The sequence below is a fragment of the Urocampus carinirostris genome, chromosome 20 (assembly GCF_059441175.1).
Source record: "Urocampus carinirostris isolate Australia breed hairy pipefish chromosome 20, RoL_Ucar_1.0, whole genome shotgun sequence".
Lineage (NCBI taxonomy): Eukaryota > Metazoa > Chordata > Actinopteri > Syngnathiformes > Syngnathidae > Urocampus > Urocampus carinirostris.
The window spans coordinates 3,458,642-3,486,514 of NC_142368.1; the positions used below are offsets into that span (position 1 = coordinate 3,458,642).

The following is a 27,873-nucleotide window of genomic DNA, read 5'->3' on the forward strand; positions in this document are numbered from 1 at the left end:
CCTTTTTTTTTTTATACTTTTTATTTTTTAACGAGCATGTGTGGGTCTGTCCATATATATATATATATATATATATATATATTATATTAGATATTAAGACCAACTTTTACTGTGATGTGTTTAAACGCAATTGAAGATCAAACTAAAATATTCCTGCATGTTTAAAGTAACTAAAAGCGTAACAGTAAACAAAGCACTGGTATTACTAATTCGCCAAATTTCACAAAACAGATGACACTTCCGTTTTAAATAAAGTTGTCATTTGAATGCGGAAGCAATGACAAACATGGCGGCCGATCAAACCGGCGACGTTGTTCCTCCTTCTCTGTCTGCTAAAGTAGTCGGGTAGGTTGACAGCTTAATTAAATGCCTTTATTGGATTCTAAATTTTTTTCTTGAATCGGAAATGTTATTAGCACATAGGTATTATGTTGGCGAACATAGTTTTAGCATTTGACTGCAGGGGTTGCACAACAACACTTGCACCTAGCACTGAACGTTGGATTTGCGTCTAAATCTGGTCAGTCTTAAAAATAATTCAGTCCATCAATTAGATTTGGGTTCTGTTTACCCTATCCAAAGTAGACCAACTACATCGTAAAACTGGTCTTTGATGTGTTTACCTTGTCTAACGTGTGCGAGCCAAAACTGTGTCTTAAAAAAGACTAAATAAAGATGTCTTTTGGACGTAGGATTTTCGGCTACATCTGGTCTGTTTTGTTCAAAAATTAACGTCTAAGATTGGGTTTCCCATCATGGACAGAATCTAGCCTGTTGGATTTTGGGCTAAGTTGTTCCGTTTCAGACATAATTTAGTGCAAAAACAAACGTCTAGGGTTGGGTTTAACCCATTCTACGCGGACCAAATTTAGGTTAAACGTAGTGGTTTTGTTTACCTCGTTTAATGTGGCCCCACAAAAAGTGTCTTGAATTTTTTTTTTTTAAACACCTTTCTATTAAAACCAAGACGTCACTTGAATGGAACAGAGGTGTCTTTTTAGGGAGTTTTGGGGGAATGGACTGGTCTTAATTTTTTACATTAGGAATTGGAGAACCATGCAGTCCGAATTATTAAAATTGGATGATTTAATAAAATGTTTCACTTCACAACTGTTTTTTAAAGTCAACAAAAACATGGTGCCAGAAAACATCCAAAAATTATCTATTCGGAAAGAGGGAAATTATAACGTGAGGGGCTGTCGTGAATTCAAAATCCCAAACGTGACAACAACCAGGAAAAGTATGTGTGTGTCAGTGTGTGGGGTCAAACTTTGGAATAATTTACAAGATGAGATCAAACAATGTCCAACTATTCATGTGTTCAAATTTAAATACAAAAAAATATTACTGGCGAAATACAAGGATGAAGAAAATTGGATATGAGTGAGATTGGAAATACTGCGTTTAAAACTATGGTTAACTTTGTTGTTATTGTTGCTATTACTATATCATAACTGTTATTATAAATATTATTTTTATTGTTGTTATTTATCATTGGTGCCGCAGTGATGTTTGGTAACTAGTGGCATTATGACGTTGAGGGATATGTATACGATGATTAGTGTATAAAATATGTGATTATTGTAATTATTATAATTATTGATATCTGACCTATGTAATAAGGATATCCATGAGATTGTTATATCAGACACAAGAGAAGAGGATTTCTAATGTATTTAATAGGGAAGTTAAAGGGGTAGGGAAAATAAGCATCTGCTTTTGACTACCCCTTTTCAAACATGTTATGTAACATTATTTTGTTGTTGACTCATTGTTTTTGTCCTGTTTTATTTCAATGTTCGAAATAAAGTTTTCATTCATTCATAGGTTATCCGTTTAAACTTATATGTTAAGGCAAATTGAAATTATCTAGGCTAGGTCCAGCATTGCATGTAAATATGTTTTTTTTTTTTTAGGTCGTTCGCTTACTTGACTGTGAAAGACAGATTGCCCACCATCCTAACTAAAGTCATAGACACAATCCATCGCAACAAAAACAAGTTTTTCGAAGAATATGGCGAGGTAAGGAAATGGTCATGAAAAAAACAATAGGACCCATCTGAAATCATTGTGTAAACCTGACCAGGAAGGAATCCAAGCGGAGAAGCAAACCATTTCCCTGCTGTCCAAGCTGAGGAACGAGCTGCAAACGGATAAACCCATTCTTGCCCTGACGGACAGCCTGGAGGATGCCGACTCATGGAACCAGTACCTGCAGAGACAACAAGGGCATCACGGGGGTGAAGACTCTGTCAGCTGGTTCAAGTCTCCGTGGTTGTACGTCGAGTGTTACATGTATCGGAGGATACGGGAGGCTCTCTGGCTCAAGTGAGCATCACGTTCACACATATTGGTGATGTTACTGGTTAGTAATAAGAGTTTCCTGTCTCCAGCCCTCCCATCAGCAGCTATGACGTCTTTCAGGAGGGTAAGACTCGGAGCTTCTTTGAGTCTCAGCAGGCGATTATGGCTTTGTGCACCTACTTTGAGGGCTTCAGCAAGAACATGGAGGGCATGTCGGAAAATCAACTTCAGGAATATTTTAATAAATTGCTACAGGTTAGTGTGTGAAAACTGGAGATTTTCTTGGAAAATAAACCATGCTGGTATAAAAATGGCTTTGTGCTTCTCACCCAAATGGGGTAAAAACAATAAATAAAATAAAAATGCCACTGCACACTTATCCTATATGGGTTAAATACCCTTTGGGATAAGTTAAATGTTCAGTGCCTAACTTGCATATTCATGTCAATTTTTTGTAATTGGTCTTGGAGTATTTTTTTTTTATTTATTTAACAGAATTTTCCTTGAAAAATAATCTACGCTATATATGTGTCATTGCAGTCCAGTCCTAAATAAATTAAGAACCATTTTACAGCGCTATAGGCAAATATTTATGTTAACTTTTTTCTCAAAGCTAAATATTTTAATATTCCCGGTGAAAAATGTACTTGGGGTTTTGTTTTCATCAGAATTCGCCAACCTGGTAAGAACACGTGAACAACCAGCAGACAAATTCTGAAAATATAAATTGATTATTAAAATGATGGGTAGTTGTGATTTGTTTTGTGAAATCTAATTTCTAACTTGCATGAGAAATCACTGACATGATCGGTGTATAGACAAAATATGGTTAATTATTTCAAATGTATTTTTAAAATTAAGCTATATTTTTTTTATATCTTAACCACTTGGTGCCCATATATAAACGAGGCTGATTTTAGTGGTTAACTTAACAGATTATAACCCTACTTCTTCTAATATTTACTCACTGGTAATAACATTAACAATGTTATTTTCACATATCCAACTGGTAGCCTTTGTGCTAATCTGTTACAAAAAGTATCTCTCTGTTTCAAAAAGCTTTGTGACCCCTGATTAAATATTGTGCACGTGTCATAGCACGCATTGTGTGTGTCTTGGAAAATGTGTAAAAAAAATTCTAAAATGCCTGACACTATCCATTTATTATATGCACCGCTTATCCTCAGTAGGGTCGCGGGTGTGGTGGAGCCCATCCCAGCTATCTTCGGGCAGTGGGCAGGGGACACCCTGAATTGGTTGCGAGCCAGTCACAGGGTGCCTGAAACAATTTTTTTCTTAAACAATTATGGCTGTAAACAAGTTAAAATTGCACAAATTGGTCCCAGCACAAATTTATTGATTATGCTTATTTGACTTTTTCTAGGTCTGTCTTTGGGGGAACAAATGTGACCTTTCCATTTCTGCCGGCATGGATAATTCTCAGAAGATCAGCCCCATTGATTCTCTTGTGGCCCTGCGGTCTTTCATCTTAGTGGATAACTCCAACGCGGTGTGGTCCACGTTTATTTCAGCCCGGCAACAGAGACAATCAGGGAAAAAGCGCTCCACACGCGTGGATTTTATTCTAGACAACGCCGGCTTCGAGCTGATCACAGACTTGATCCTTGCTGATTTTTTGGTTTTGTCCGACCTGGCCCAAGAGGTCCGCTTCCATGGAAAATCCTTCCCGTGGTTTGTCTCAGATGCCACGGTCGAGGATTTCCATTGGACCATCCAGCAGATGGCGGCGACCAATCATCGGTGGACGTCTCAGAGAGGAGCGCAATGGAGGCGCTATGTTAAAGAAGGCGTGTGGTCCTATAACGATCATCCTTTCTGGACCATGCCGCACGAGTTCTGCGACATGGAGGCGGATGCTTTTGACCTGTATGCAACTTTGAGATCGGCGGACGTTATTTTTTTCAAAGGTGACCTCAACTACAGGAAACTTACAGGAGATCGGGACTGGGAACACGATGCGGCTTTCGGCACGGCGCTGAGGGGATTCGGACCAGCGCCGTTGTGCAGTTTGAGAACTCTTAAAGCCAATGTTCAAGTGGGGCTTCAACCAAGCCAGGGGCTCCAGCTGAGTTCTCAAGACCCAGAATGGATGACGTGCGGAAAGTACGCTGTGGTTCAGTTCCACAAGCCGGAGTCTGTTCGGAAAGACTGACCCTGGAATGACACGACGGGGTCCTTGACTGTGAGACCAAGAGAAAGCACTTAAAACATGTAGATTTTGATTTTTCTCAGGAAGTCTGTGATAAAATCACCCCCAGTTAAATTGGTAAATCCATTCACAATTTCCTTCCATTATCATTGTCACATCCAAAATAAAAGTGAAATTGAAAGTTCAAAAAAACACATTGAGTTTTGTTTATTCGATGATTTTTGGAGTCTTTTTCCTGCATGTTTGTCCTTAAACAGTTTAATAACGATTACGACAGCTCGTTGAATAATATTGACTGATGCCAGTTCAAGTCTGCAAATGAGTGTCCAATTGCAAAAAAATGGTGCTATTCTACACTCGAAATACAAAAATGTATGTTATATTAATGTTTTGTACTCCTTTAGCAAATCATTGCTGCCATAAAATTCAAGTACGCAACTATGGAAGACCTCAAAATCCATAATTGGCCAAATGTAAAATTTGCTTGATGTAGTTTCCCCTCTTTAAGTATTGATTTTCTTTTTTGTGTGTGTAAATTTTATCCACTGATGTGTACAACTAAGACAATGCCACTTGATAAGATTTTGTGATATTTATTTTGGGCCAAGGCATGTGACCTTAAAAGCATTGAAGCATTTCTATAATGTTTAGAAGTGACGTATTTTCACATCATGAACACACCCATATTCATATGCACTTTCAATATCTATAGGCCAATGTTATACCGCTCAACAAAATCTGGTCTTATAGTGTTTACTGAAAAACAATAGATTGGTAAAGTCGAACTGTAGTCTCTCCAACACTACTTTCTCAAGACTTCAAGGTTTCTGTCATTATATAGAAAAATAAAGACACACATTAAAATAAATGGATTTTGCATGTGATATTTTTTTTCTCAAAGGGAGGGTTGAATATTAAATGGCTCTTAGTGGTTAAAACTTCATTAATTAAAAAATTTTGATTTAAAATTAAACAAACATACACTATCTATCATAAACATGTTGATTTTTCAAATACTCATGGGTCGAGAAATGTGTTTATTTTAAACAATCCAAGCCTCACCTACCCGAACCCCCCTCAAAAAATTAGAACCAAAATGGTACTTTTTGGTCATTTTAAACTCCATAGTTTGTATTCCTTCTTGTGATTTTTAACTCTCGATTTCAATTGCAGTACACTATACAGTGACAACGAGTGGACAAATAATACACACTGCCTCTTTAATATAGCATGAAAATGAAAAGTAATTTAGCGGTTATCAGTATTGGTCCCAGGAAACCCATCATTGCCACATTTTTTAATTGCCTTTGTGTCCGAAAATAAAGTTTGTTATAATGATTAATTTACATATTTCACCATATCTGTTTTCAATCGTCCCTGTGGCAGTTTTTTGTACAATTTTGGAGTTTGTGAATATCGTACATAATTTGAATACAGATATATAATTTTTTTTTAAATGCCCCAGTGTAAAAACAATTACCTCATTTTAAGCATTATGCATCTTACTTTCTTATGGAAATACTTTAATATATTTTAATTGCCTTTGTGGCAAAAAATTGTTTGTTATGGTCAAGTCATGTTTATTTGTATAGCCCTTAATTACAAAGAGTCTCAAAGGGCAGTACACACCAGATTATTGCAAACCACAGACTATTATGACACCATCACCTGATCTAAAACCTACATGAGGGCAAATAATACACAGATACACATATATTGTCAACATAAAATATAGGTTATTCATATGCAATAGAATAGAAGTGTGTTTTAAGCTTGGATTTAAAGTGATTTATTTTTTACCAGTAATGTTTTTTATTGCCCCTGTGGCATATAATTAATACTTTATCCCTAAATGAAACCCACGTTTTTGGAATTAAAATTGGGAGAAAAATGATTTTGCATGAAGAAAACAAATAGTCACAAATATTACGGTTAAGAGCACCTTTTGAGTAGAAAACGTAATCTTCAAACATAATTATCGTTGTGAACCGCTGGCATGATCTTATCCTCCTAATGAAGACTTTTCATCAAATAAACCGCGAGCAACAGCTTTTTATGAAATATGGCCTCTAATATCGACCTCATTTTCATTCAAATCCACTCTTGGGAAAGCCGTGTTTTTATGCGAAAATAATAAAAACTACCACCGTTGTGTGGGCGTGGATTTAAAAAAGACAAACGCACCTTTAATAATAACATTTGTCGTTCCTTTTTTTTTTTTTTTTACTCCGGCGTTACAATCGACATGTTGACCTGACGGTTCCCAGGTCAGGTTAGACTCGACTCCGAAATCCCGCAAAACAGCCCGTTGCAAGTGCATGACAATGCCAAAGGAGCCCAAAGTGGCATTAAATGACCCAATTAGGTGATTTAGTCGCCTCCCCTGTATTTTCTTTGCAATCTAATCCCACTTCATTTTCCTTCCCCCTCTGGGGAAATGCAATGAAATATATATATCATCATCAGGGCTTCTTGTTTTCCACTTGACCTGACATGTTCTGAAAATGGGGCTGTTTACTCAAGGAAGAGATGGGAAAGCGAAGCCTGTGCCAAATGTTGAGCTCCCCTCATCGGAGGTCCCCGCATTCGCTTTCCGCGCCCTACGAGGTGAGCGACGTTTTCTTGTTTTGCACCCGTAATCTTTCTTTGGTCGCTTTTGCACCGGCGCAAGGTTTTTTTTCGACCTTGACGCATGGCACCGAAACGTGCAAGGACTTCTAAGGTCTTTTTTTTTTTCTTTTTCCGGTTTTAAATGAATTTTACAGAACGACGGGCAAGGGATAAAAAAAAAATCCTCAGTGTGGCTATGATTCCGTCATTGGGAGCGGATTGCGTAATTAACTGGCTGGCAAAATGAGATTTGACCTCCTGCGTTGTTTGCTGTGTTATGGTGACCTGGCGCTCCAAACGCACCGCCTCCATCGATTTGACTGCATCTTTTAATTTGTTTATCTTTTTTTTCCAACCCCCCCTTTTCCACTTTTACCCTTGGAGTCCAGCCGAATGAGCGCGAGTCAGAGGGACGAGACGCACGAGACGAGCGGCAGAGAGGAGAGTGGCAGTTTGAAGAGGTGAGCTTGTTTTTTCCCTTTTTTTCCTGACTTGGAGTCTCAGGTGAGTTGGATGTCTAAATGAAGGATGAATATTCTGAGCGCGTCCTCTCCCTGCGTAAAAAAAACTAAAAGCGTTGGGAAACAGAGGAGGGGGGGGCGGTACTCCAGTGTGGGACGGGACAGTGGAGTTGTACAGGAAATGCTGCTCTTATTTTGTCCAAGTTGGTGTATTTTTTTTTTTTTGGAGCCAGCACTCCTCCACATTGAAATGGAAGGGGGATGAGAATAGAGGTTTCCTAATCAGGTCTCTCTGAAACATGCTTAAAAATAGCTGCCACTAGACGGCATTAGATTTCACACACTGTCCTTTTAAAAATGCATAGAATTAATTTTTAGTTTTCGCGCTATTTTCTTGTTATTCTTGATTGGGGGTGAACAACCATTGGCTCTTGAGCCGCTAGTGCCTCTTTAGCGCCGCCATAGTGGCTGATCGTATATATATATATATTTCTGTAGGTGGACAAACATGACAAAACCTTTTGGAGGTTTTCCAATACTATAAAATGTTTTGAAAACAAATTACGTATTAGAGGACGAACATTTATGCACATATCTACCATGGTCGGTAGGTAGATCCTGTACTCTTTATCTGCAAAAACAATCAGTAAATTCAATGGAAAACAGGAGGTTTGACATCTATAGCCTGTAATGTAAGGGCACAGCTTTGGGTTGGCAGTTAGACTCTATTAAAAAAAGGCCTTTTCTTACTTTCACCATTTTTATGCTACACTGACAAATATAAATCAATAAAAATCCTGCTGGGACAAGCATGACATCCCTCTCCAGCACTCCTCCTCGGCCAAAGAATTTCAACATAATGGGTTTCGCCCCCAACAGCTGTGATAAAAGTAAGAAAAAAGCAGATAGGCACAGTAAAAAATAAAGCATAAGGGCTCTTTGAACTCCGTTAGGTATTATAAACACATACCTAATAGAGAAAATATTTAACCTTCAACTTTAAGGACCCTTAAAACGACGCACACCACCAATATCGAGCAATCATTGTTTTGTCTTGAACAATTTTGTGTAAGCACCTACAAATGTCCTTACCAATGCATACCTACACCCTTGCATGAATGAGTTCAATAGAGAGTAAAGGTTGGACGTCTATAGCCGTGAGTAGTAATTAATCATTAAAAAAAAAACAGGAAAAAAAGTAAATTTAAGTTGCCAATCCCTGAGTAAAAGGGACAAGAAGAGTATCACATCCGTACGTAAGAGAGACAGTCGAACGGGAGAGAGAGCGCCACTCGTTCCTGCCCCCCCCCCTCCCAGCTCTCCCCCCATTAAGGGGGAGAGCAAGTCTAAATCATGTTGCTTATCAGTACTGTTGTGCTGTGATGTTGCTCAGGCAGAGCCCGGCAAAGAGCAGGAAGCCCTGCGGAGCACCGCCGCAGGGACCCGGCCCCCGCCAGGCCGCCCCCGAACTGGAGAACCTGCCCCCGCCGCCGCCCCCGTTGCCGCGTCCGTCGCCCCCGCCTCGAGGCATGTACCCCGAAGAGAGCCGGGCGTCCGGCGGGGCGGCCACGGTGGACTTCCTGGAGGCGGCGTACGACTACGTCTCACCCGCCGCCGCCCAGACGCCGCTTTACAGTCACGCCGCGCCCGGGTACTACTCGGCCCCGCTGGATACACACGGCTCGCCCTCAGACGGCAGCCTCCAGTCGCTGGGCAGTGGGCCCACCAGCCCCCTGGTTTTCGTGCCCACCAGCCCCCGGCTCAGCCCCTTCATGCACCCACCCCACCACTATCTGGAGACTGCTTCCACTCCCATTTACAGGTGAGGCGCGACCTTCTGACTTGCTTTGTTTCGGCGTATATTAGGCGAGACTTGACCCCGCCTCCCCCCCTCCCGTTCCTGATTACGCAACTCATAATGGTTACTCGCCTCGTTGAAAATCAAGTGTTTTGATCTTGTTAGCTGAAGGATAGCTCGTGGAAAAAAAAACACCAACTGTAAACAGCCAGTGACCCTGGCGGTCCCACGCAAGCTAATTACTTCATGTGACGGCACTGTTAGTGTAATCTTGGACACGATTCAAAACATTGCCACTATCGCTGGGGACTGACTCAGTTTTTTTGATTCCGAGGACCTTGAGTCTAACAAAATCTTACACCAGTGGTCCACAACTACCGAGCCGTGGGTCGTATGGTACCAGGCCGCAAGAAAGAAAAAAAGTTGCCTTACTTTTTGCTTTTTTTAATTAAAAAAAAAACAACAAAAAGTTTGGGTGGCTGTTAAACATGAGGTTATACAAAGTGTTCATGATTCCCTTAACCTCCAGGGTCGTGGGGGCACCACGACCTGTGGTGAGTCTTGGGTAAGTACAGCTGCCGGCGCCCATCCCTCTCACCAGGCCACTTTTTGTGGTAGGAGTTTGCTCCCCACATAAACCGGTAGTACTGGTCTCTATGGTTACAAGTAGCAGGAGGAGCCTCCTGATCTGACTCAGATACAACATCTTCATCACCTGGTCACCATTGTTTTACAGTACAGAGTGTCACCCCGCTCTTTAGAGATGAGCCGGAACTCGGCATTGACGGGCAGCAGTATTTGACAATACTTACACTAAATTCTATATCACTGGGGAAAAACTATTTGGTTTTTCCTTGCCCTCATGTAGGTTTTGGATCAAGTGACGGTGTAATAATAACCCGTGGTCTGTAATAGTCTGTGGTTTTGTGCAGCCCTATGAGACTTATAGTGATTAAGAGCGATACAAATAAATGTGACTTGACTTCCGAAATTTTAAGGATCACATCATACAATATGCATTGAATCATTTGTGCCTTTCATATTTTTGTTAAAAAAAAAACAAAAACAAAGTTTTTGGTAATGACGTTCCATACTTTGCTTTTGTGACATAAAGGTTCAAAGCCTTTTTGTCCAAAAGACGTCTTTATGTTTCGTATATTTTATATATTTAAATTATTTACATATTCAAACATGGGGTGCATCATTTAAGGTGTCCTTGAAAAGTTGAAAGTTAAATATTTTCTCTACTGAGTTCATTACTTTCATCAGAGCTGTTCGAGGCGGAACACATTAGGTTCGAGGACTGGGGGCTGGGAGGGGTGGTCGCTGTGAGTGAATGTATGTTGCAGCAGGTTTTTTTTTTCTATTTCTTAGTGGAGCATGAAAATGATGAAAGTAAGAAAAGGCCTACTTATAGTAAAGTCCAAACGCAGACCCAAAAAGATGAAAAAAAACCAGGGGATTTTAAGCCACGGGATGGCGACAGAGTGCCAAATTCTGTACAGCTCTTTAAATGAATAAATAACTAGCTTGGTAAGAATGAAATAATTATTAAAAAATAAATGATTTAAATTATGTATTACCAGTCAAAATATATCAGACCATATCTGGACAACATTGGATGCAACAGGAATCAAACTTGGATCGCGACGGCAAGAGGGGGGGGGGTTTTGAGGGTTATTGATCTATCTTCGTTATTCATTATCCATTATCCGTTATCGGTCAGTTCATAATACGCTACAAAGCCTACTGGGGATGTAGATGACATAGGAAAAGGCTTTAGGTTTTATCTCATCATCACACTATTTTTACTCATGGTACCACGTTGTTGAATACGTGGGGCCATGAATAAAATTGACCACATAAACTATGGACACTTAAAATGTATTTGTTTAATGTTCTTAAAAGTTTGACTCATCATAATATCAAAGAGTCCATCAAAGAGTGATTTCCCTTGTCGTGCTTGTTTGCGTTTATATCTTGCCGGACGGCACCATACCAAAAAATAGTATGATAATGAGATAAAACCTAATGCCTTTTCCTATGTCGTCAGCATTCCTTGTGGTCTCGTGATTACACAGTATATTTAGGCTTATTAATATTATTGGTCTGGGCTGCAATATATTGTCAGGCTTTATGACCGATCCATGGTACAGAAAAGGTTGGAGACCACTGTCCTAAACGGATCCAAGTCTGGTTACCTTTAGGTCTGGGGAGGCGGTCGGTCATCAACAAGCATCCAGGGACGACCAGTGCGGCACCAGCGAGGAGGCTTACATTTTGGGGGGCACGGAGGCCGCGGCTGCCGCTATCGGGGTCTTCGAGATGGCCAAGGAGACTCGATTCTGCGCCGTGTGCAGCGACTACGCGTCAGGATATCACTACGGGGTGTGGTCCTGCGAGGGATGCAAGGCGTTCTTTAAGAGAAGCATTCAAGGTAGGCAGAGCAAAGACCAGTATTAGTGACTCACGGCTCCCTGTAGGTGGCAGTGTTGCATTGCTTTGGATTTGAGATGAGCATAGTTTTTGAGTTGAAGATAAGGACTAGGCCGTAAATCTCATCCTTGATCTTAATCTCAAAATCGATTTAAGTGTAGTCACATTGCCAGATGATTTTTCTTAATTTAAGTGTATATTTCTTCTTGTTTCTGGCAAAATATTCCTCAAATTATTCAGACAGATCATTTTGCTCATTTACGAAACATTTCTACCAAGTTTAGGGAAATGGGCAAAACGACCGATCAGCTGTGAGAAAAGACTTTGCTAATTTTATTAGCAAAATAAACGTAAAAATATAGTCAAATAATAATAATTATTCTTTTTTTTTTAAATGGTGCTTTCTTTCAAAAACAGTGAATTTTTTTCTTTTATAATTGAAAAAATACCCTTTAAAGTTATTTTTTATGCGACTAAGTGGGCGGGGGGGAATTAAAATCTTTGAATAATCGTTTTTTTTCCGGCAACTTGGGAAAAAAAAAAATATTATTTTTACTGTACTAGAATAACAAGGTAGTAAAAAACAATTATCTGCCAAATGCTCAATTAAATAGAGTATAATAGTAGTAAAACAAATAATATCGTGATATAAGAAAAATAAACATTAAAACAAGCTTAATTTCTTGCCATGAAGGGGATTAAAAAACATATATTTATTTTGGAATATAAGAAAATTACTCCCTAAAATTGTATAAATTTTTTGACACTTATTTTCCATAAAACTAGATAAAAATATATAGTTAAATAACTAAAACAAAAAGAAATCTGCCACAAATCTTCCATTAATAGCAAAACAAAATACATTAAAAAATTAACCGTTATAGCAAGCATTATTTTCTGCCACAAACGATATTAAAAATTTGAACTAATTTCTCTAAGAATAATTAATAATTACAAAGATCCATTTTTTTTGGCAGGCACAGGGACAATTAAAAATACATTATTTTAAATAAAAATAGATTTAATAAAAAAGAAATCATTTTACTAGAAAAACAAATGATTAAAAAAATAACGAATAAAAAAAGCTAAATTCATTATTGTTTTACCATTGGGAATATTAAAAACGTCTTATTTTACAATAAAAATATATAAAAACATAGCAAAATAACAAAATATAATTATTTTGGTTTTCATCATAGTTCTCGTATTATCATTTTTATTTTCTGAATGTCTTTAAGATGAGCACATAGAAATTAAATACTATTTGTACAACGCATGTACGAAATGACGTTTCATTACTTAAGCGCGGCTGTTTTAAAAATAATTTCGTCAATGGTCCCCTGAAACGATAGTCCAATTTACTTTGGAGTGTTTAGTTCATGCTTCAATATCTCCATCCGCTCGGCGTGCCTTAGTCATACCGGTGACGCCATGTTGATGCAAAGAACGCTTCGGAGGGAGCAATAGTCTCCATGGCGATGACAAAGCCGAGGATGCCACCTTTTAATTTCCATTTCCAATGGGAATGGAGTGTTCCCGGACACTAAATAACCTCAATGTGAACCGTACGCCGGAGCAGGGCCTTCCTTCTCATCTGTAATAGATTTTTCTTCTTCTTTCCTTCCCTATTTTCAGGTCACAATGACTACGTGTGCCCAGCAACCAATCAGTGTACTATTGACAGAAATCGAAGGAAGAGTTGCCAAGCATGCCGACTAAGGAAGTGTTATGAAGTGGGCATGATGAAAGGAGGTGGGCAGAAAAAAACGAAAACATAATTTATTCTCCGCACTTTCTTCGTATTAACACCGTTCAGTGGTCCTTGGATAGACTTCGGACGGCAAAATCGGCAAATGTGTGCATCCACTGGCATTCTTGAGGCTAAGTTTAACTTTAACCTTGAAACGATTTCCTCTTAAGGAGTGTGCGCTCTGATTAGTGCACACCCACACTTTTTGTTTTCATACTTGGATCTCCTCAACTATGCACCACTGACGTCTGTTTAGACCATGCTGTGCGCTCTTTGTTAGTTGCAAAGCAGGCTTTCGTTTAGTAGATTTAAAGGTAACCTATTTTCTTCAATAGTTAAAAGTGGCACTTAATTTTTATTTATTTTGGGTTGAGTATTTTATTGTTGCTAGTCCTGCGTTTTTTTATTTTTAAATCAATCCTTGTAATAATGATAAATTATATTAGGTCAAAACTGGGCCTTATTTCAAGGTATTGATCTTTGTAACAAACCCCATTCTGCAATCGAAAACTACAAAATCTAATTTGTTTTATGCAATTTAAAAGAAAAAAAGTCATTTTCTATTCATTTTCAATGTTTTTTTAGTTGCTAGTTCCTCAGGCCTTATTTCAAAGTATCGGTACGTTTAATGGAGACAGATACAATTTTGCAATCAAGAACGAGCAATTTTAGTTCATTTTATGCGAATTAAAAGAAAAAAAAGGTTTTGGAAGGGGTACAAAAAGTATCAGTACCTGGGTATTGGTTTTGGATTTTACTCAAGAGTTTAGTATTCTCAAGAGGTATCTGTCTGGAGATAAAAGTTGAAGTTAACATTCCTACTTCGAGTTTTTGCTTTTTTTTAACTTTTTCATGGTTTTGGAATGGGACATTTTAGTATAAAAAGTGGTATCAGTACTTGTAATGGAAACTAATACTATTTTGTAATCAAGAACTAGAAATTAAAATTATTTTGAGCAATCTAAAAGAAAAAAGGGTCAGTTTTAAAACTGCTTTGGAAGTATGTACAAAAAGTATAGTATAGTATTAGTACTTGAGTATAAGCATCAGTATTGGTATCTACTCAAGAGTTCAGGACTCATACCGATATCAGTCTGGGGGTAAAAGTGGTATCAAACATTCGTACTTCATATATTTTTTTTATTATTTCCTTTTTAAAAATTTTAATGGGGACTTTTTATTTTACTAGTAGTGTCAGTACCTGTACTTGTAATCGAAACCAATACCATATTACAATAAAGATCAATAAATAAAAAAATATGTAATGCAATTCAAAAGGAAAACGGTCCTTATTTAAAACGATTTTGGAAGAGGGATATTTTATCTATAAAAGGGACTAGTAGTATAAGTACTTCGCTTTTGTATTCTACTCAAGAGTTCAGGACTCATACTAGTAAATACAATATTTTCCCATTAAGTTGACAACAGTACACTCAGACGAAATCATTAATTTGGGGCAAATAGTTGATTTTTTTACATAAGCAGTATTTTTGTGTAGATGTGATATTCTGCAGTAAAAACATATACAGGAATTAAAATCGAGCCTTCTAAAATGACTAAAATTAAAAAAAAACCCAAAGCAGGGTTTTTTATGCGCTTGGCATACTGAGGAGTATTTTTGGGCAATGAATAGCAATCACATGTTTTTAATAGTCTGCCAAGTCATATTTTCTCGCAATGAAGTTTAATCTATAATCCGTCTATGATTTCGTAAATTTTCTGGGGGAACCCTGCTTCTCATCACTGTGATGTATAAGAAACACTTGTCTGTTTTTCTTTTCTTTGGACCTTTAGCAAAAAGTTCCAGAAATGCAAAAAAAATATGTAATAATAATAATAAATGAATATCTTTTACAATGTAAAAAGAAAAAAAAGATTTAAAAATGGAGACACGAAAGTTTTCCCACTTATTTTTTAAAATACTGTATATATGAATTTAATTGGAATGTTTTAAATTCCTTTCTCACTCAAAATTGATATTTAAGCTTATTTTACAGGGTTCTGTTATCAACAGCATTTTACGCAAATGCAATTCATTTTAAAACAAAGCAGAAGAATGCATGTACACAACCGGTCGAGCTTAAGGCTGATTTCGGTAAAACAATTTTGCGTATAATTTAACTACTCTCATATTGTGCAGGAGTCATTTATAACGTCCAAGTGGCAGCTGGTAAGACTCCTCACCTCAGTGCCCTGCGACTCTTTCTTTGCCTCGGTAGGTGATGCTGTATTGGTTAGCGTCCGGAGTTCAGATGAGTGTAGTCTACTTTTTTTTCTTATGTTCGTCTGTGTGGAGGAAAAAAAAGTGTGTCGTGTAAAGGTGGAGCTTACGATTTGCCGGGGATCGGTTTTACTTGGTGCAACACTGCTGTTTCCACAAGGTGTGCGGAAAGACCGCGGTCGGGTCACCCGACGCGACAAACGGAGAACCGGAGCCGCCGACAAGTCGGTGAAGGAGAGTGAGCAGAGAAAAGCGCCCCTGCAGGATGGGAGGAAGCAGAGCAGCGGCGTAAGATCGTCAATAACGGACATCCCTCCGGAGCAGGTTCTGAATCCCGCGGACACGGAGATTTCCCAAAGGGACTTTTCGATGGATGGAGCCATCATTCAATTTGAAGGATGTGTTTTGTTTCCGTCCCGGTCAGGTGCTTCTCCTGCTGCAGGGGGCCGAACCCCCCATATTATGTTCACGGCAGAAGATGAGCAGACCCTACACGGAGGTCAGCATGATGACGTTGCTCACTAGCATGGCTGACAAGGAGCTGGTCCACATGATCGCTTGGGCTAAGAAACTGCCAGGTAAACATTAATAACAAATTGCACAAAAACACAAAAAATAACTTGATTGGGTTGATAATGGGACCAATCCTCCAGAGTCCGCCCAATTTCTCTCTCAGGCAGATCTGGGTATACAACAACAGGGTTGTTCAAATAATTATGACTATAGTACCAATTTGAGTTTTTATTTCATACAGAATGTATCATTTTTTGGAGGTTTCTTTTCATTTCCCCCCCAAAATAACTAATTATTACCAAACATGGGAATTTTTCTTGATAAGGGGTTAGTGGTTAGATAAAATTACTTTTTATGTTTGAAGTATAAAATGAATTAATGCAGTGTTCATTTTACCTCTGAAAAGTGATGGGTCCCGGGGACAAGCATGCTTAAAAATCTATGGGTCCCAACAGAGATCTATGGGTCCCCAAAATTTAGTGTTATCGAGGTTGAAATCGTAAATCGGCGACAACTGTATAATATAAATCTATGTATTCATTCAGTTTTAATCATCAAATTATTAATTCATTTTCTGCATCAAATTATTGTTGGTAATATACCAATTAAAGGGATAACCACAAACCTGTCTTTTTTTTTTTCTTTCTCCTTTTATACTTCCTTTTTTTCTTAACTTCTTTATACAACATAATTCGTAATATCAATCATCAAAGCAAGTGAGCCGTTTGAGAGCCGTCTCTCTTGAATGAGTTGAGCCAAAAAAGCCGGTTCTCTAAAAAAATACGGACTTCCTTTCACTCCACAACGAGATCTCGTTGGCCGAGATCGGCGTGCAGACGAAAACTCGAACCGCGAGACCGAAACGAAAATGCCTGACGAAAAGTTTGGAGTGCAGTTAATCTTTGTTAAAAAGAAGTAATCGGGTAATAATGACAATTTTGTGGCAAAAATGTTGCGTCCCGTGGACGCACGTTGATTTGAGACTATGCGTACCCAGCAAAAATGATGCCTCTAGGACGCGGGGACGCGGGCAAACGAGAACACTGTAAATGTATCAAAAATAAAATAGAAATATTTTGAATAACCAAATGCATTATCTTGAAGAAACTGCTTGATTTTTGGACAGCACGGCAGCGACAGTTCTGAGGTCATGAGATTGACCCTCCTGTGCGGAGTTTGCATGTTCTCCCCGTACTTGTGTGGGTTTCCTCCGGGCACTCCGGTTTTCTCCCACATTCCAAAAACATGCATGTCAGGTTAATTGGACGGTCCAAATTGTCCCTAGGTGCAAATGAGCGAGCGAGTTGTCTGTTTCTGTGTGCCCTGCGATTGGCAACCAGTTAAGGGTGTCCCCTGCCCACTGCTTGAAGATGGCTGGGATGGGCTCCGGCACCCCCCCGACCCTACTGCGGATAAGCGGTGCAGATAATGGATGGATGGATGATATTTTTTTGTGCATTGTTGAACTGTGGAAAACTATACATGCCATTTTTTTGCAAGAAGTTTTAAAGCTTAATTGTCTGGCCTTTTTCATCTTAAATGGTAGATTTCTTTTGAGTATTTTTAAAAAATGCAAATGGTTCTAAACAAAACAACACAAACTTTGAAATGTTGCCTATAATATAGGATTTGTTGAGAGTTATTAAAGAAAACGGTCAACCATTGTTGAATATTAAAAAACAGCTAATTCAGTGAATACATTCTGAACTCTTTTCTTGCAAACAAAATAGCCCTCTTTTGGGGGGTTGGTTTAATAATACTGTTGTACCTTTATTGTGTGTTTTAAACGAAATTGACCAATTTAGAAAGAAAAAAAGAAAAAATACAATTAAAACAATAATATTAATTGGGAGTTGCCCTAAACAAAAATGACTTCGAGGTAGATAGCTTTAGGTAAAATAATTTTGGATGTTATCAAAAGGAAAGTGCTCTCTTTTGTTGCAAATTTAGACCAAAGTAATCTTAAAATAAAAACATATTGTAGATGGTTTAAGACAAAGCAAAAATACAGTTTTGGTAAAGAATAAAAAACAAAAAGGAAAACATTTTGGGGGAAAATTCTAATTAAGGCAACGTATTTTGCTGGGTTATTTGCAGGAAATTACTAGTAAGTCAAATTAACTCTAGAAGTGGATAATCTCTTTTTGACCCAATTTTATTTTGATTCTACCGGCACAATAAATCACAACAAGTGCAAATGACGCCTACAGGCGTCTATCACTCACAAAACTTGAATTTTTACGAGTCTGCATACAGGACTGTCTCAGAAAATTAGAATATTGTGATAAAGTTCTTTATTTTCTGTAATGCAATTAAAAAAACAAAAATGTCATACATTCTGGATTCATTACACATCAACTGAACTATTTCAAGCCTTTTATTATTTGAATATTGCTGATTTTGGCTTACAGCTGAAAAAAACTCAAAAATCCTATCTCAAAATATTAGAATACTTCCTCAGACCAAGTAAAAAAAATAATTTTATAACAGCAAAACTAAATCAAACATTTGAAAATGTCCATTGATGCACTCAGTACTTGGTTGGGAATCCTTTTGCACGGATTACTGCATCAATCCGGCGTGGCATGGAGGCAATCAGCCCGTGGCATTGCTGAGGTGTTATTGATGCCCAGGATGCTTCGATAGCGGCCTTCAGCTCATTTGCATTTGTAGGTCTGGTGTCTTTCATCTTCTTCTTAACTATACCCCACAAATTCTCGATGGGGTTCAGGTCAGGGGAATTAGCAGGCCAATCAAGGACAGTGATGCCATGGTCAGTGCACCAGTTACTGGTGGTTTTGGCATGGTGGGCAGGTGCCAGATCATGCTGGAAAATGAAATCCTCATCTCCATAGAGCTTTTCAGCAGATGGAAGCATGTAGTGCTCTAAAATCTCTTGGTACACAGTTGCATTTACTCTGGACTTGATGAAACACAGTGGACCAACACCAGCAGCTGACATGGCTCCCCAAACCATTGCTGACTGTGGGAACTTCACACTGGATTTCAAGCAACTTGGATTTTGCTCCTCTCCAGCCTTTCTCCAGACTCTGGCGCCTTGACTTCCAAATGAAATGCAAAACTTGCTTTCGTCTGAAAAGAGGACTTTGGACCGCTCTGCAACTGTCCAGTGCTTCTTCTCCATAGCCCAAGTCAGACCCTTATTCCGTTGTCTTGAGTTCAGAAGTGGCTTGACCATGGGAATACGGCTATTGTAGCCCATTTCCCGGACACGTCTGTGAACTGTGGCTTTTGATACCTGGACTCCAGCTTCAGCCCACTGTCTTTGAAGCTCCCCCAAATTCTGGAAGCGGCTCTTCTTCAAAATTTTGTTAAGGCTGCGGTCATCTCTCTTGGTTGTGCAGCGTTTCCGGCCACATTTTTCCCTTCCAACAGACTTTTTGTGGATATGCTTTGAAACTGCACTCTGTGAACAGCCTGCTCTTTGAGAAATTTCTTTTTGTGTCTTACCCTCCTGATGGAGGGTATCAATGATGGTCCTCTGGACAGCAGTCAGATCAGCAGTCTTCCCCATACTTGTGATTTAGTTTACTGAACCAAGCTGAGTGTTTTTAAGGCTCAGGAAACCCTCGCAAGGTGTTTCGAGTTAATTAGATGATTCAGGTGATTAGTTGAATAGCCTACTTGTATACTTTTTCATGATATTCTAATATTTTGAGATAGGATTTTTGAGTTTTCTTAAGCTGTAAGCCAAATTCAGCAATATTAAAATAATAAAAGGCTTGAAATAGTTCAGTTGATGTGTAATGAATCCAGAATGTATGACATTTGTTTTTTTAATTGCATTACAGAAAATAAAGAACTTTATCACAATATTCTAATTTTCTGAGACAGTCCTGTATATGCTTTATACCCAACATTCACTATTCACGTGATGTAAAATGCTATTGCTAAGAATTAGCATTGACTTGTTATAATATTTGAATTCAAATACGCCTAAATGAACTTGCGTTTCCTGCAAAGTTGAGGCAGTTTTACCCACAATTAAAAACCTCAGAGGAACACAAAAGGGGATGTGACACTTGAAGCTATTATAGTTCCAGTAATAACAGCTATCACCTTTGCAAGGACCCCCCAGTATGGAGCCCAAATGGACCACATGTCACCTTTGGCTTTCTTAAGTGAGTAAATCCCAAACGGGAGGCTTTACCGCCTCGTCTCTTAGCAATAGCTGCAGTTGTAATTGCGAATCATCGGCAACAACAGCAATTACACATCACGTGAGCTGGCTGAGTGCTGTCCGGATGACAAGACAGCAAAAACAAACGCTTGGTTCGACTTTTTGCGAGTGAGTAGGCCGAATGTTGTTATTAACAGTCGCATAAATGGAGATTATCTGTGTTTGGCTGTAGCGTGAGTCGCATGTCACGTGACTTTGTGCTCAGGCTTCCTCCAGCTGTCCCTGCACGACCAGGTGCAGTTGCTAGAGAGCTCCTGGTTGGAGGTGCTGATGATCGGCCTCATCTGGAGGTCCGTCCACTGCCCGGGAAAGCTCATCTTTGCTCAGGACCTCATTCTGGACAGGTAAAAAAAACAAGGAGAACTTGGCCTACTTCTTTGCTTCCTCTCAAGGGTGACACATCAGCATTGTAGATTTTTCCATTTCGCACCTCCGCGGCCATTGTGCCGTCCCGTCTTGTCATACGTACAGTGAAAGACTAATTACGTGCGCCCCCCGCCGATGCTGAAGAGAGGACTGCCTCCTCCCATTATAGAGCTTCCCTTGACAACCGGGACAGATGCAATCAAAGCCTCAACGCACAGAATGAGAGAAAATGAATAGCGACAGAGAGAGGGAGGCTTGAGAGGACAAGGAAATAGAGATGGGAGAAAGGACATATTCCCGTCTTCCTTCCCTCTTCAGTCCCTCAGAGTAAACAACCTGACCAATCATCACTTCCACCTTCGTGTAAAAAAAAGGGAATAAAAAAAGAGAATGACAGATGAAGGCGAGGCAGACGGACAAAGCTTTTAGCTGGCGACGCCTGATGGTCCTATTTGATCGGAAACTGTTGTCTATTAGCGGTATTATCCGTAAAAAGCCGGCTTGTAGTGTAAGTGTACTGCAAGATTGGATGTGATGTCTAAAACGGAGTGGGGGTGGACACAATCCCTTACCTGTGGAGGCGTCTGCCCTCCCACCGCTTGCCTGCTGCGACCAAAAGTTCAGCACCAGAGCTAACTTCATACCTGGATGAAAAAACAGACAAGCAGTCGTAAAAAAACAAAATTAAAAAAGTCCCCATTATTACTCAATCAGGTAAATGATAACTGCCAAAACCTACCTAAGTAAAATTAAACGATGCTAATAAGTTAATCATTTCAATGAGTATAAAGAAAACAGATTTATCGATTAATATTGTGACATAGTACTCGATTTTAGCAGTCAGCCAGAAGGATTGAGATTTTAATTTATTTTAATCTTTCATTAAAAAAATACATATTCAGGTAAGATTAATTGATATTAGGTCAGTTTTAGACCTACAAAAAGCAGATTGAAAAAACTACACATAATAACGTTGAATGAAAGCCATAATAATGGACAAATTAATCAAATTAACATAAACGTCCAGTGACAGTATTGTGACATGGTAATAAAATGGATATAACAATGTATAGGAAGCCCCTAAATTTATGAAAGTTCAATTTCTACTCTAGCGCTGTAAACTGCATTTTTTTGGTGGGTTTTAAAATTAAAGGCGAAATTTATGTTAAAATACTCAGCCATATATTCTCCTGACAAAAAGTTTCATATTGTTTTAAGTACAATGCAAAGACCAACCCAAAAGGTGAAAAAAGAAGAGTTGATTCGAGCACATCGAAGAATGCATGTACTTGCACGCGACACAAAAGAAGCATAAAAGACGGTGAAAATATTATTTAAGCCAGAAGATGGCGTCAGGAAGTAGAACATTTGCAAATTTTGGACAGCACCTTTAAGTTAATGGTCAATTGAATTATTTGTTACAATTATGAACAGTTTCAGCAGAAGAATCCAAACTTTTCTTAAAGCGGGCCAGATGTGAGAGGGTCAACTATTCAGCATGGCATTCCTTTAACTGTCTTTAATAAATTCCCCCTACGTGAAAGGTTTGAGGTGTTTGGCAATCAGCGTCGCGACCTCGTAGCTCGCCTTTGTAACATTTTTATTTGGGTCTTGTGAAAAAGGTCTGCTGTGCCGTTAAAACAGCTTCCATTTGCTTAACCTTTTGATAGCGTTCCTTTCCTGTTACCATGTTTCTTATGGGAGTGCCTCTTGATATGATATTCTTTGAAAACAGCCACAGTCTCTTGGCAAATTAGGCAGACGCACTTGTTTCTGATTTAGGTAAAAAAATATGCCAATATTCACTCCTCCTGGAAGCGGTGGCCCTCACAGTCAACTTTCCTTTTTTATCTAAAGTTGCGATGTCGGAAATAGGGTGGGCTAAAATTCTCACGAAAAGTCAAGGACAAGGTAGCCAAAGATCTACTGCCATCATCTGGTGAAATTATTATTATTTTGATGTACAAATTTATTTTGTACTGCAGTCAATATTACTGCAGGGCAATATATTAACTTTATAACAGGGGCTGTTGGCAAGAAAACATTTGATCACAGGCCATAAATGGCCCCCGGGCCGGACTTTGGACATGGCTGAAGGACAAATAAATGTCAACATATAACAGGTAATCGCAAATATTAAATTATTCCTAGCTAGCAATAGGTAAAAGCCCGGGCTTACTGTCGACTTTCTGAAATTGGAGTGCTTTTGTGTTTTTCAGGAGCGAAGGCGACTGCGTGGAAGGCATGGCGGAGATTTTCGACATGCTTCTGGCCACGGCCTCCCGTTTCCGCATGCTCCGGCTCAAGCCCGAGGAGTTCGTCTGTCTTAAAGCCATCATCCTGCTCAACTCCGGTGAGACCACCTCGCTCATTACAATGAAAAAAATTAAAAAATACATGTTCCATGTTGTTTGCGCTCTGGGGAGGGGTGCGGACACGATGTCCCGGTAAAGCCCGGCGGCAAAGCTGATGAGCGTCACCACGGCAACACGCCGAGCCGGGCACGGAAAAGGCGAAGCTATTCGAATAGGAAGCGAAAATACCGGCGAGATGACGCGGGCGACTCAGCTGCGCCGACCGGATGAACTCGAGATTGGGATCCTTCGCTCTCGACCTTTTTTGGCGACTTTTCCGGACGACTTTGCAAAATAGTTGCACTCTTGAGGGTAGACACCATGACCCGGTTAGCGGGGCGCATTGTACTCTTTAAAGATTTTTAAAGAGCAAAATCGATTTTTTTTTATCTTCCGATGTACAGCAAACCTCCAGGTAGAGGTAAGATCGGGCCTAAAAAATCCGGCCCAACCCGACCTGGGCCCACGGGTATTGTAGCCTGACCCAGTTTGAGCCCAACAAATTAAATAGATTTGAGGGACCGACCCTCCAAAAAAATCCTGAATTTTCACAATTTATTAGTAAGGGACAGGCTTCGCTCTCGCTTTTTAAAAATTATCCACCTGACATCATTCTTTGTTTCTTATCTTTTGTGCAGAGGATCCCCAAAGTTTTGAATGGCAGTGTACATATTAAACATTAGTAACACTAGTGACAAAATAGTGTATAGTAAGTTTGTGCGATAAACTTGTAAATAGATAAATCACATTAAGAATAAATATAAATGGAAAATTACATTTTATTGACCTTTGGTGTGACATTACTTGAGGTAGTACAGTAGAGTTATTGGGTGGCTGCAAACAGCGGATATGAAAACATTTCTGGGCCGCTTATCCTCCCTAAGGTTAAGGGGATGCTGGAACCCATCCCAGCTATTTTCTGGCAGTGGGCAGGGGACATGCTGAACTGGTTGATCAATGCTGATTAATAGTTCAAGATCATTTGATAACTCTTTTATAATATACAGTAACGATGCATGTGCCCTCTTCATATGTCATTTATAACTCATATTTCCCTTTCAATGGTCATCATGTTTTCACTTCTCCTTTTTAACATCACTACAAGTCTTGAGACCCATGGCTTATCAATACAGAGTGAAGAATAGATTTTTGCAGTACTTCGCATTGTCTTTACAAAGAATACGAGATTCTGAACAAAGAGAGTGAAATACATTGTGGGAAGGAGATACGCCAATAGCATATTGGCATTTTACTGATGCTAAAACGTAAACCCAACTACAGACCAGCATCTTAGAGATGCAAAACAAGGTTTGAATTTTTGGAGGGACTGAAAAGTTTTTGGGCATATAAAATTTGCTGCTAATGTCATTTAATGAACAAAAAGCCATAAAGAAGGCAAACAAATGTTGCTCCACACTGTAAGTGAAAATGATGTAAAGTAGCGATGCATTGTCCCTGGTGTCTACTGTTCTTATATTTCGTCACTATTATGAGGCACGTCATATGCACAAGCACATTTTGTCAGAGGAAGCGAGCAAAATAATTTATTTTTGATGTCGTATAATAGGGAAAATGCTGAAACAAGGGGCCAAAGAAAAACCCATCTTATTCCACATCATGACGTGAAACTATTGTACTCAAGACCCCGTAACCCAGATGTCTACTGGATCTTTTTAAGGCCTCTGCTACTCCTCTTTTTTCAGTTCTAGATAAAATGCATACTCTGTTGGGTTCAGGTCTCGTGATTCTTTTGTTCTTCTCTTATTTGCTATGTCAGCAAAGTGCTTTGAGTCATTGTCGTATCTGATAGTCTCTGCTGTTTAATTCTGTTCCGAAAATGAATTCACATTTTTGTGTCCCATGTTAAGGAGCCTTTGCCTTCTGCACGGGCACCATGGAGCCGCTCCAAGACGGCGTGGCAGTGCAAAGCATGCTGGACACCATCACGGACGCTCTCATACATCACATTAGCCAATCAGGATGCTCTGTGCAGCAGCAGGCCAGGCGGCAGGCACAGCTGCTCCTCCTCCTCTCTCATATCAGACACATGAGGTGAGAGACACCCTTTTTGTACTTTCTTTTTAGTTTATAATCCCCCAAAATGAGCCGAAGTTTAAGATTACTTTTAAGGTTTCCATAAAGAATGTTACTCCGATTCGTCGACTTAAAAAGAAATGATAGTTTCGGCCCTAGATATCTAACAGTCTGTTCCCACCACAAGGAGAGGGAATTGTGCATTATTTTGTTCATACTATACGATCATATCATCGTTTTCCATATCTTAATAATTGCAAGCTGTGCATAATCAAATAAGCGATGACACATTGTCTTTTTATTTCCGTGAAATTTCTGAAATCGTGGAAGCTAAAATGAACTTTTTTATGTATATGTGCAGAACTAAAAAATACAACTAAAAGGTTTCCTTTAATCAATTAATCATAAATGTGTTACAAACCCAAACCAGTGGCAAGCACATACATTTTGGGGAGTAAGAAAAAGTGCACATTTATTTTATCATGCACAAACCTTGAATGTTATTTTACTTTTTGTTAATCTATTGTGCAATATTCACACACGTTTTCCCTAATGTGTGTAAAAAAAAGCTTTGCTTAGAAAAATGTATTTTTAAAAAATATATGTTTTGTAATATTTTTTAAATAGTATTTTTATATAAAAATAAACAATACAAATATATTTAATAAAAAAACTAATAATAAGGTATTAAGAAATGTTTTTTGTATTATTTTTAATTGTATTCTCATATTAAAATTAATAAAGCAATTAAGAAAATATAAAAATAAAATCAAAATACAGTAAACAAATGATATAAATAGAAAACAGCTTTTTCTTTTTGAATTTGATTCTAATATTGAAATAAAAGTAAAAACAAAACTTAAAATTATCTAAAAAAAAATAAATTGAATATAAAAAATGTAGTAATATTTTCACCGTCTTTTATGCTTCTTTTGTGTCGCGTGCAAGTACATGCATTCTTTGATGTGCTCGAATCAACTCTTCTTTTTTCACCTTTTGGGTTGGTCTTTGCTTTGTACTTAAAACAATATAAAACTTTTTGTCAGGCGAATATATGGCCGGGTATTTTAACATAAAGTGTAAACATTAAAAAAATCTTAAAAAATATTAGTAAAAATCAATAATATGAATAAAAAATAACATTGTAGTATTTTAATTGTATTCTCATGTTATATAAAACATAATTAAAATAAATATTGAAAAACATGATAAATATGTCTGTATTATTTTATTTCATATTACAATTAAAACAATAAAAAATATATCAAAGACAAAATTTAAATTACTAATAAGAATACAAACTAATACTTTTTATACTCATAATTTTATGTTTTTTTTTAAGTATACCAAAAATCAAATCAAAATATAAATAAATAATAAAACATAATACATGTTTTTTGTATTATTATTATTTAAATATATTTTCACACAAAAAATAAAAAAGAAACAATATAAAATACATCCAAAAGATATTTAAAATAAATAAATCCTCTTAGCTAAAAACTATAAATAAAATACTTTAATATAATCATTATAGAAATGCTTCTACAATCCCTTAAGTGCAGTAAAGTTCATAATTTATTAATTGAAAAATAAAATCCAGAGAGCTTACTTTGGGGGAGGGGCTCAAGCACCACCCAGTGTCTATCTGTGCACGCCATTGACAGTAAAATGTGCTTGCAGTAACAAAGGCATGGAGCACCTGTACAGCATGAAGTGCAAAAACAAAGTGCAGCTGTACGACCTTTTACTGGAGATGCTGGACGCTCACCGCCTTCACCGTCCCGTCAGGGCTGCGCAGATCTGGTCCTCTCCCGAGAGAGCGCCCCCTGGTGGCGGCAACAGCGCCACCTCCAGTTCAAGTGGTCGCGGGGCCCACGAGGGCCTCAGCAGGGTCCCGCCAGGTCCCAGCGTGCTGCAGTTCGGGGGCTCCCGCCCCGACTGTGCCGAAACCCTATGAAGATCATTCGATGATTATTTATACGTTTCTGATATTTCTGCTCTTTCGACTTCTCCGCTGTTGCTCACACGGCACTATTTGAAATTCATCTTTTATTTAAATTTGAATCCCCATTAAACCAAAGTGCACTTCCTTTTAGCTTGAAGGGGCTACTGGGCATTATTTTCATTTTTTGGGCATAATGATCCGTGAATACGTGTTTGTTATTGAGTCTGATGTCTGTCAAACGAGCGCTACACTTTTACTGGTCTTATTTGTAAGCCACATATTGATCACAAATAACTGTCTGTGTTTTTGTCTGCCTTGTTGTCGAAATATTAAAAAAAAAGTTACACAGCTACAAAAATGAGCCAAAGTGTCACTATGTAACTTTGTGAACTTGTTTTGTATTACTTGTTGATTATTTCTGGTCCAGGTGTTGTTTTATCATGATCATGTGCTGGAAGATATCCACTCAATCACACACGCTGTCTTTGGAAGATTATATGGTATGTAAACATTTACTTGGAAAAAAAATAAAAACGATTTTGAGCCATGTATATGCTTGAAGATTTTAATTTTTGATGTGATTTAAATGTTTTTGCTTTCCAGCTTAGACTAGGAAATATTGGTGTGAATGAAATCCAATGTTTTTCCAACCTTTTTTGAGTCAGGGCACACTTTTTTTCATTGAAAAATCTCAAGGTACACGGTCC

At 38.4% G+C, this 27,873-nt stretch overlaps 2 protein-coding genes across 4 annotated transcripts; both read left to right on the forward strand.

The window, feature by feature from the left end:
- The first annotated feature begins 267 nt into the window (after positions 1–267).
- On the forward strand, positions 268–5,317 carry dcph1 (damage control phosphatase 1). The gene is made up of 5 exons (XM_088324436.1): positions 268–345; positions 1,917–2,022; positions 2,087–2,328; positions 2,394–2,559; positions 3,689–5,317. Exons 1-5 carry the CDS (start codon positions 278–280, stop codon positions 4,475–4,477), a joined length of 1,371 nt encoding a protein of 456 aa, XP_088180562.1. The 5' UTR covers positions 268–277; the 3' UTR covers positions 4,478–5,317.
- A 1,947-nt stretch (positions 5,318–7,264) lies between these two features.
- esr1 (estrogen receptor 1) lies at positions 7,265–27,717 on the forward strand. 3 transcript variants are annotated; one of them, XM_088324433.1, is made up of 10 exons: positions 7,265–7,545; positions 8,939–9,367; positions 11,536–11,780; positions 13,415–13,531; positions 15,911–16,074; positions 16,175–16,328; positions 20,670–20,808; positions 23,050–23,183; positions 25,053–25,236; positions 26,902–27,717. In XM_088324433.1, the coding sequence occupies exons 1-10, from the start codon at positions 7,478–7,480 to the stop codon at positions 27,176–27,178; spliced, it is 1,911 nt and encodes a 636-aa protein (XP_088180559.1). In that variant the 5' UTR covers positions 7,265–7,477; the 3' UTR covers positions 27,179–27,717. The 3 variants fall into 3 exon arrangements, with proteins under 3 accessions (XP_088180559.1, XP_088180560.1, XP_088180561.1); XM_088324434.1 differs by having other exon boundaries at positions 7,271–7,545; positions 11,551–11,780; XM_088324435.1 differs by lacking the exon at positions 7,265–7,545 and having other exon boundaries at positions 8,928–9,367; positions 11,551–11,780; positions 16,130–16,328.
- The last annotated feature ends 156 nt before the right edge of the window (positions 27,718–27,873 follow it).

Coding starts and splice junctions, on each gene's coding strand:
- esr1 (XM_088324433.1), top strand. CDS start 7,478: ATGAGCGCGAGTCAGAGGGACGAGACGCACGAGACGAGCGGCAGAGAG. Junction 16,075..16,174: donor CGGACATCCCTCCGGAGCAG/GTTCTGAATCCC, acceptor CGTCCCGGTCAG/GTGCTTCTCCTGCTGCAGGG. Junction 16,329..20,669: donor TTGGGCTAAGAAACTGCCAG/GTAAACATTAAT, acceptor CTTTGTGCTCAG/GCTTCCTCCAGCTGTCCCTG.
- dcph1 (XM_088324436.1), top strand. CDS start 278: ATGACAAACATGGCGGCCGATCAAACCGGCGACGTTGTTCCTCCTTCT. Junction 2,023..2,086: donor TTTTCGAAGAATATGGCGAG/GTAAGGAAATGG, acceptor AAACCTGACCAG/GAAGGAATCCAAGCGGAGAA. Junction 2,329..2,393: donor CGGGAGGCTCTCTGGCTCAA/GTGAGCATCACG, acceptor TCCTGTCTCCAG/CCCTCCCATCAGCAGCTATG.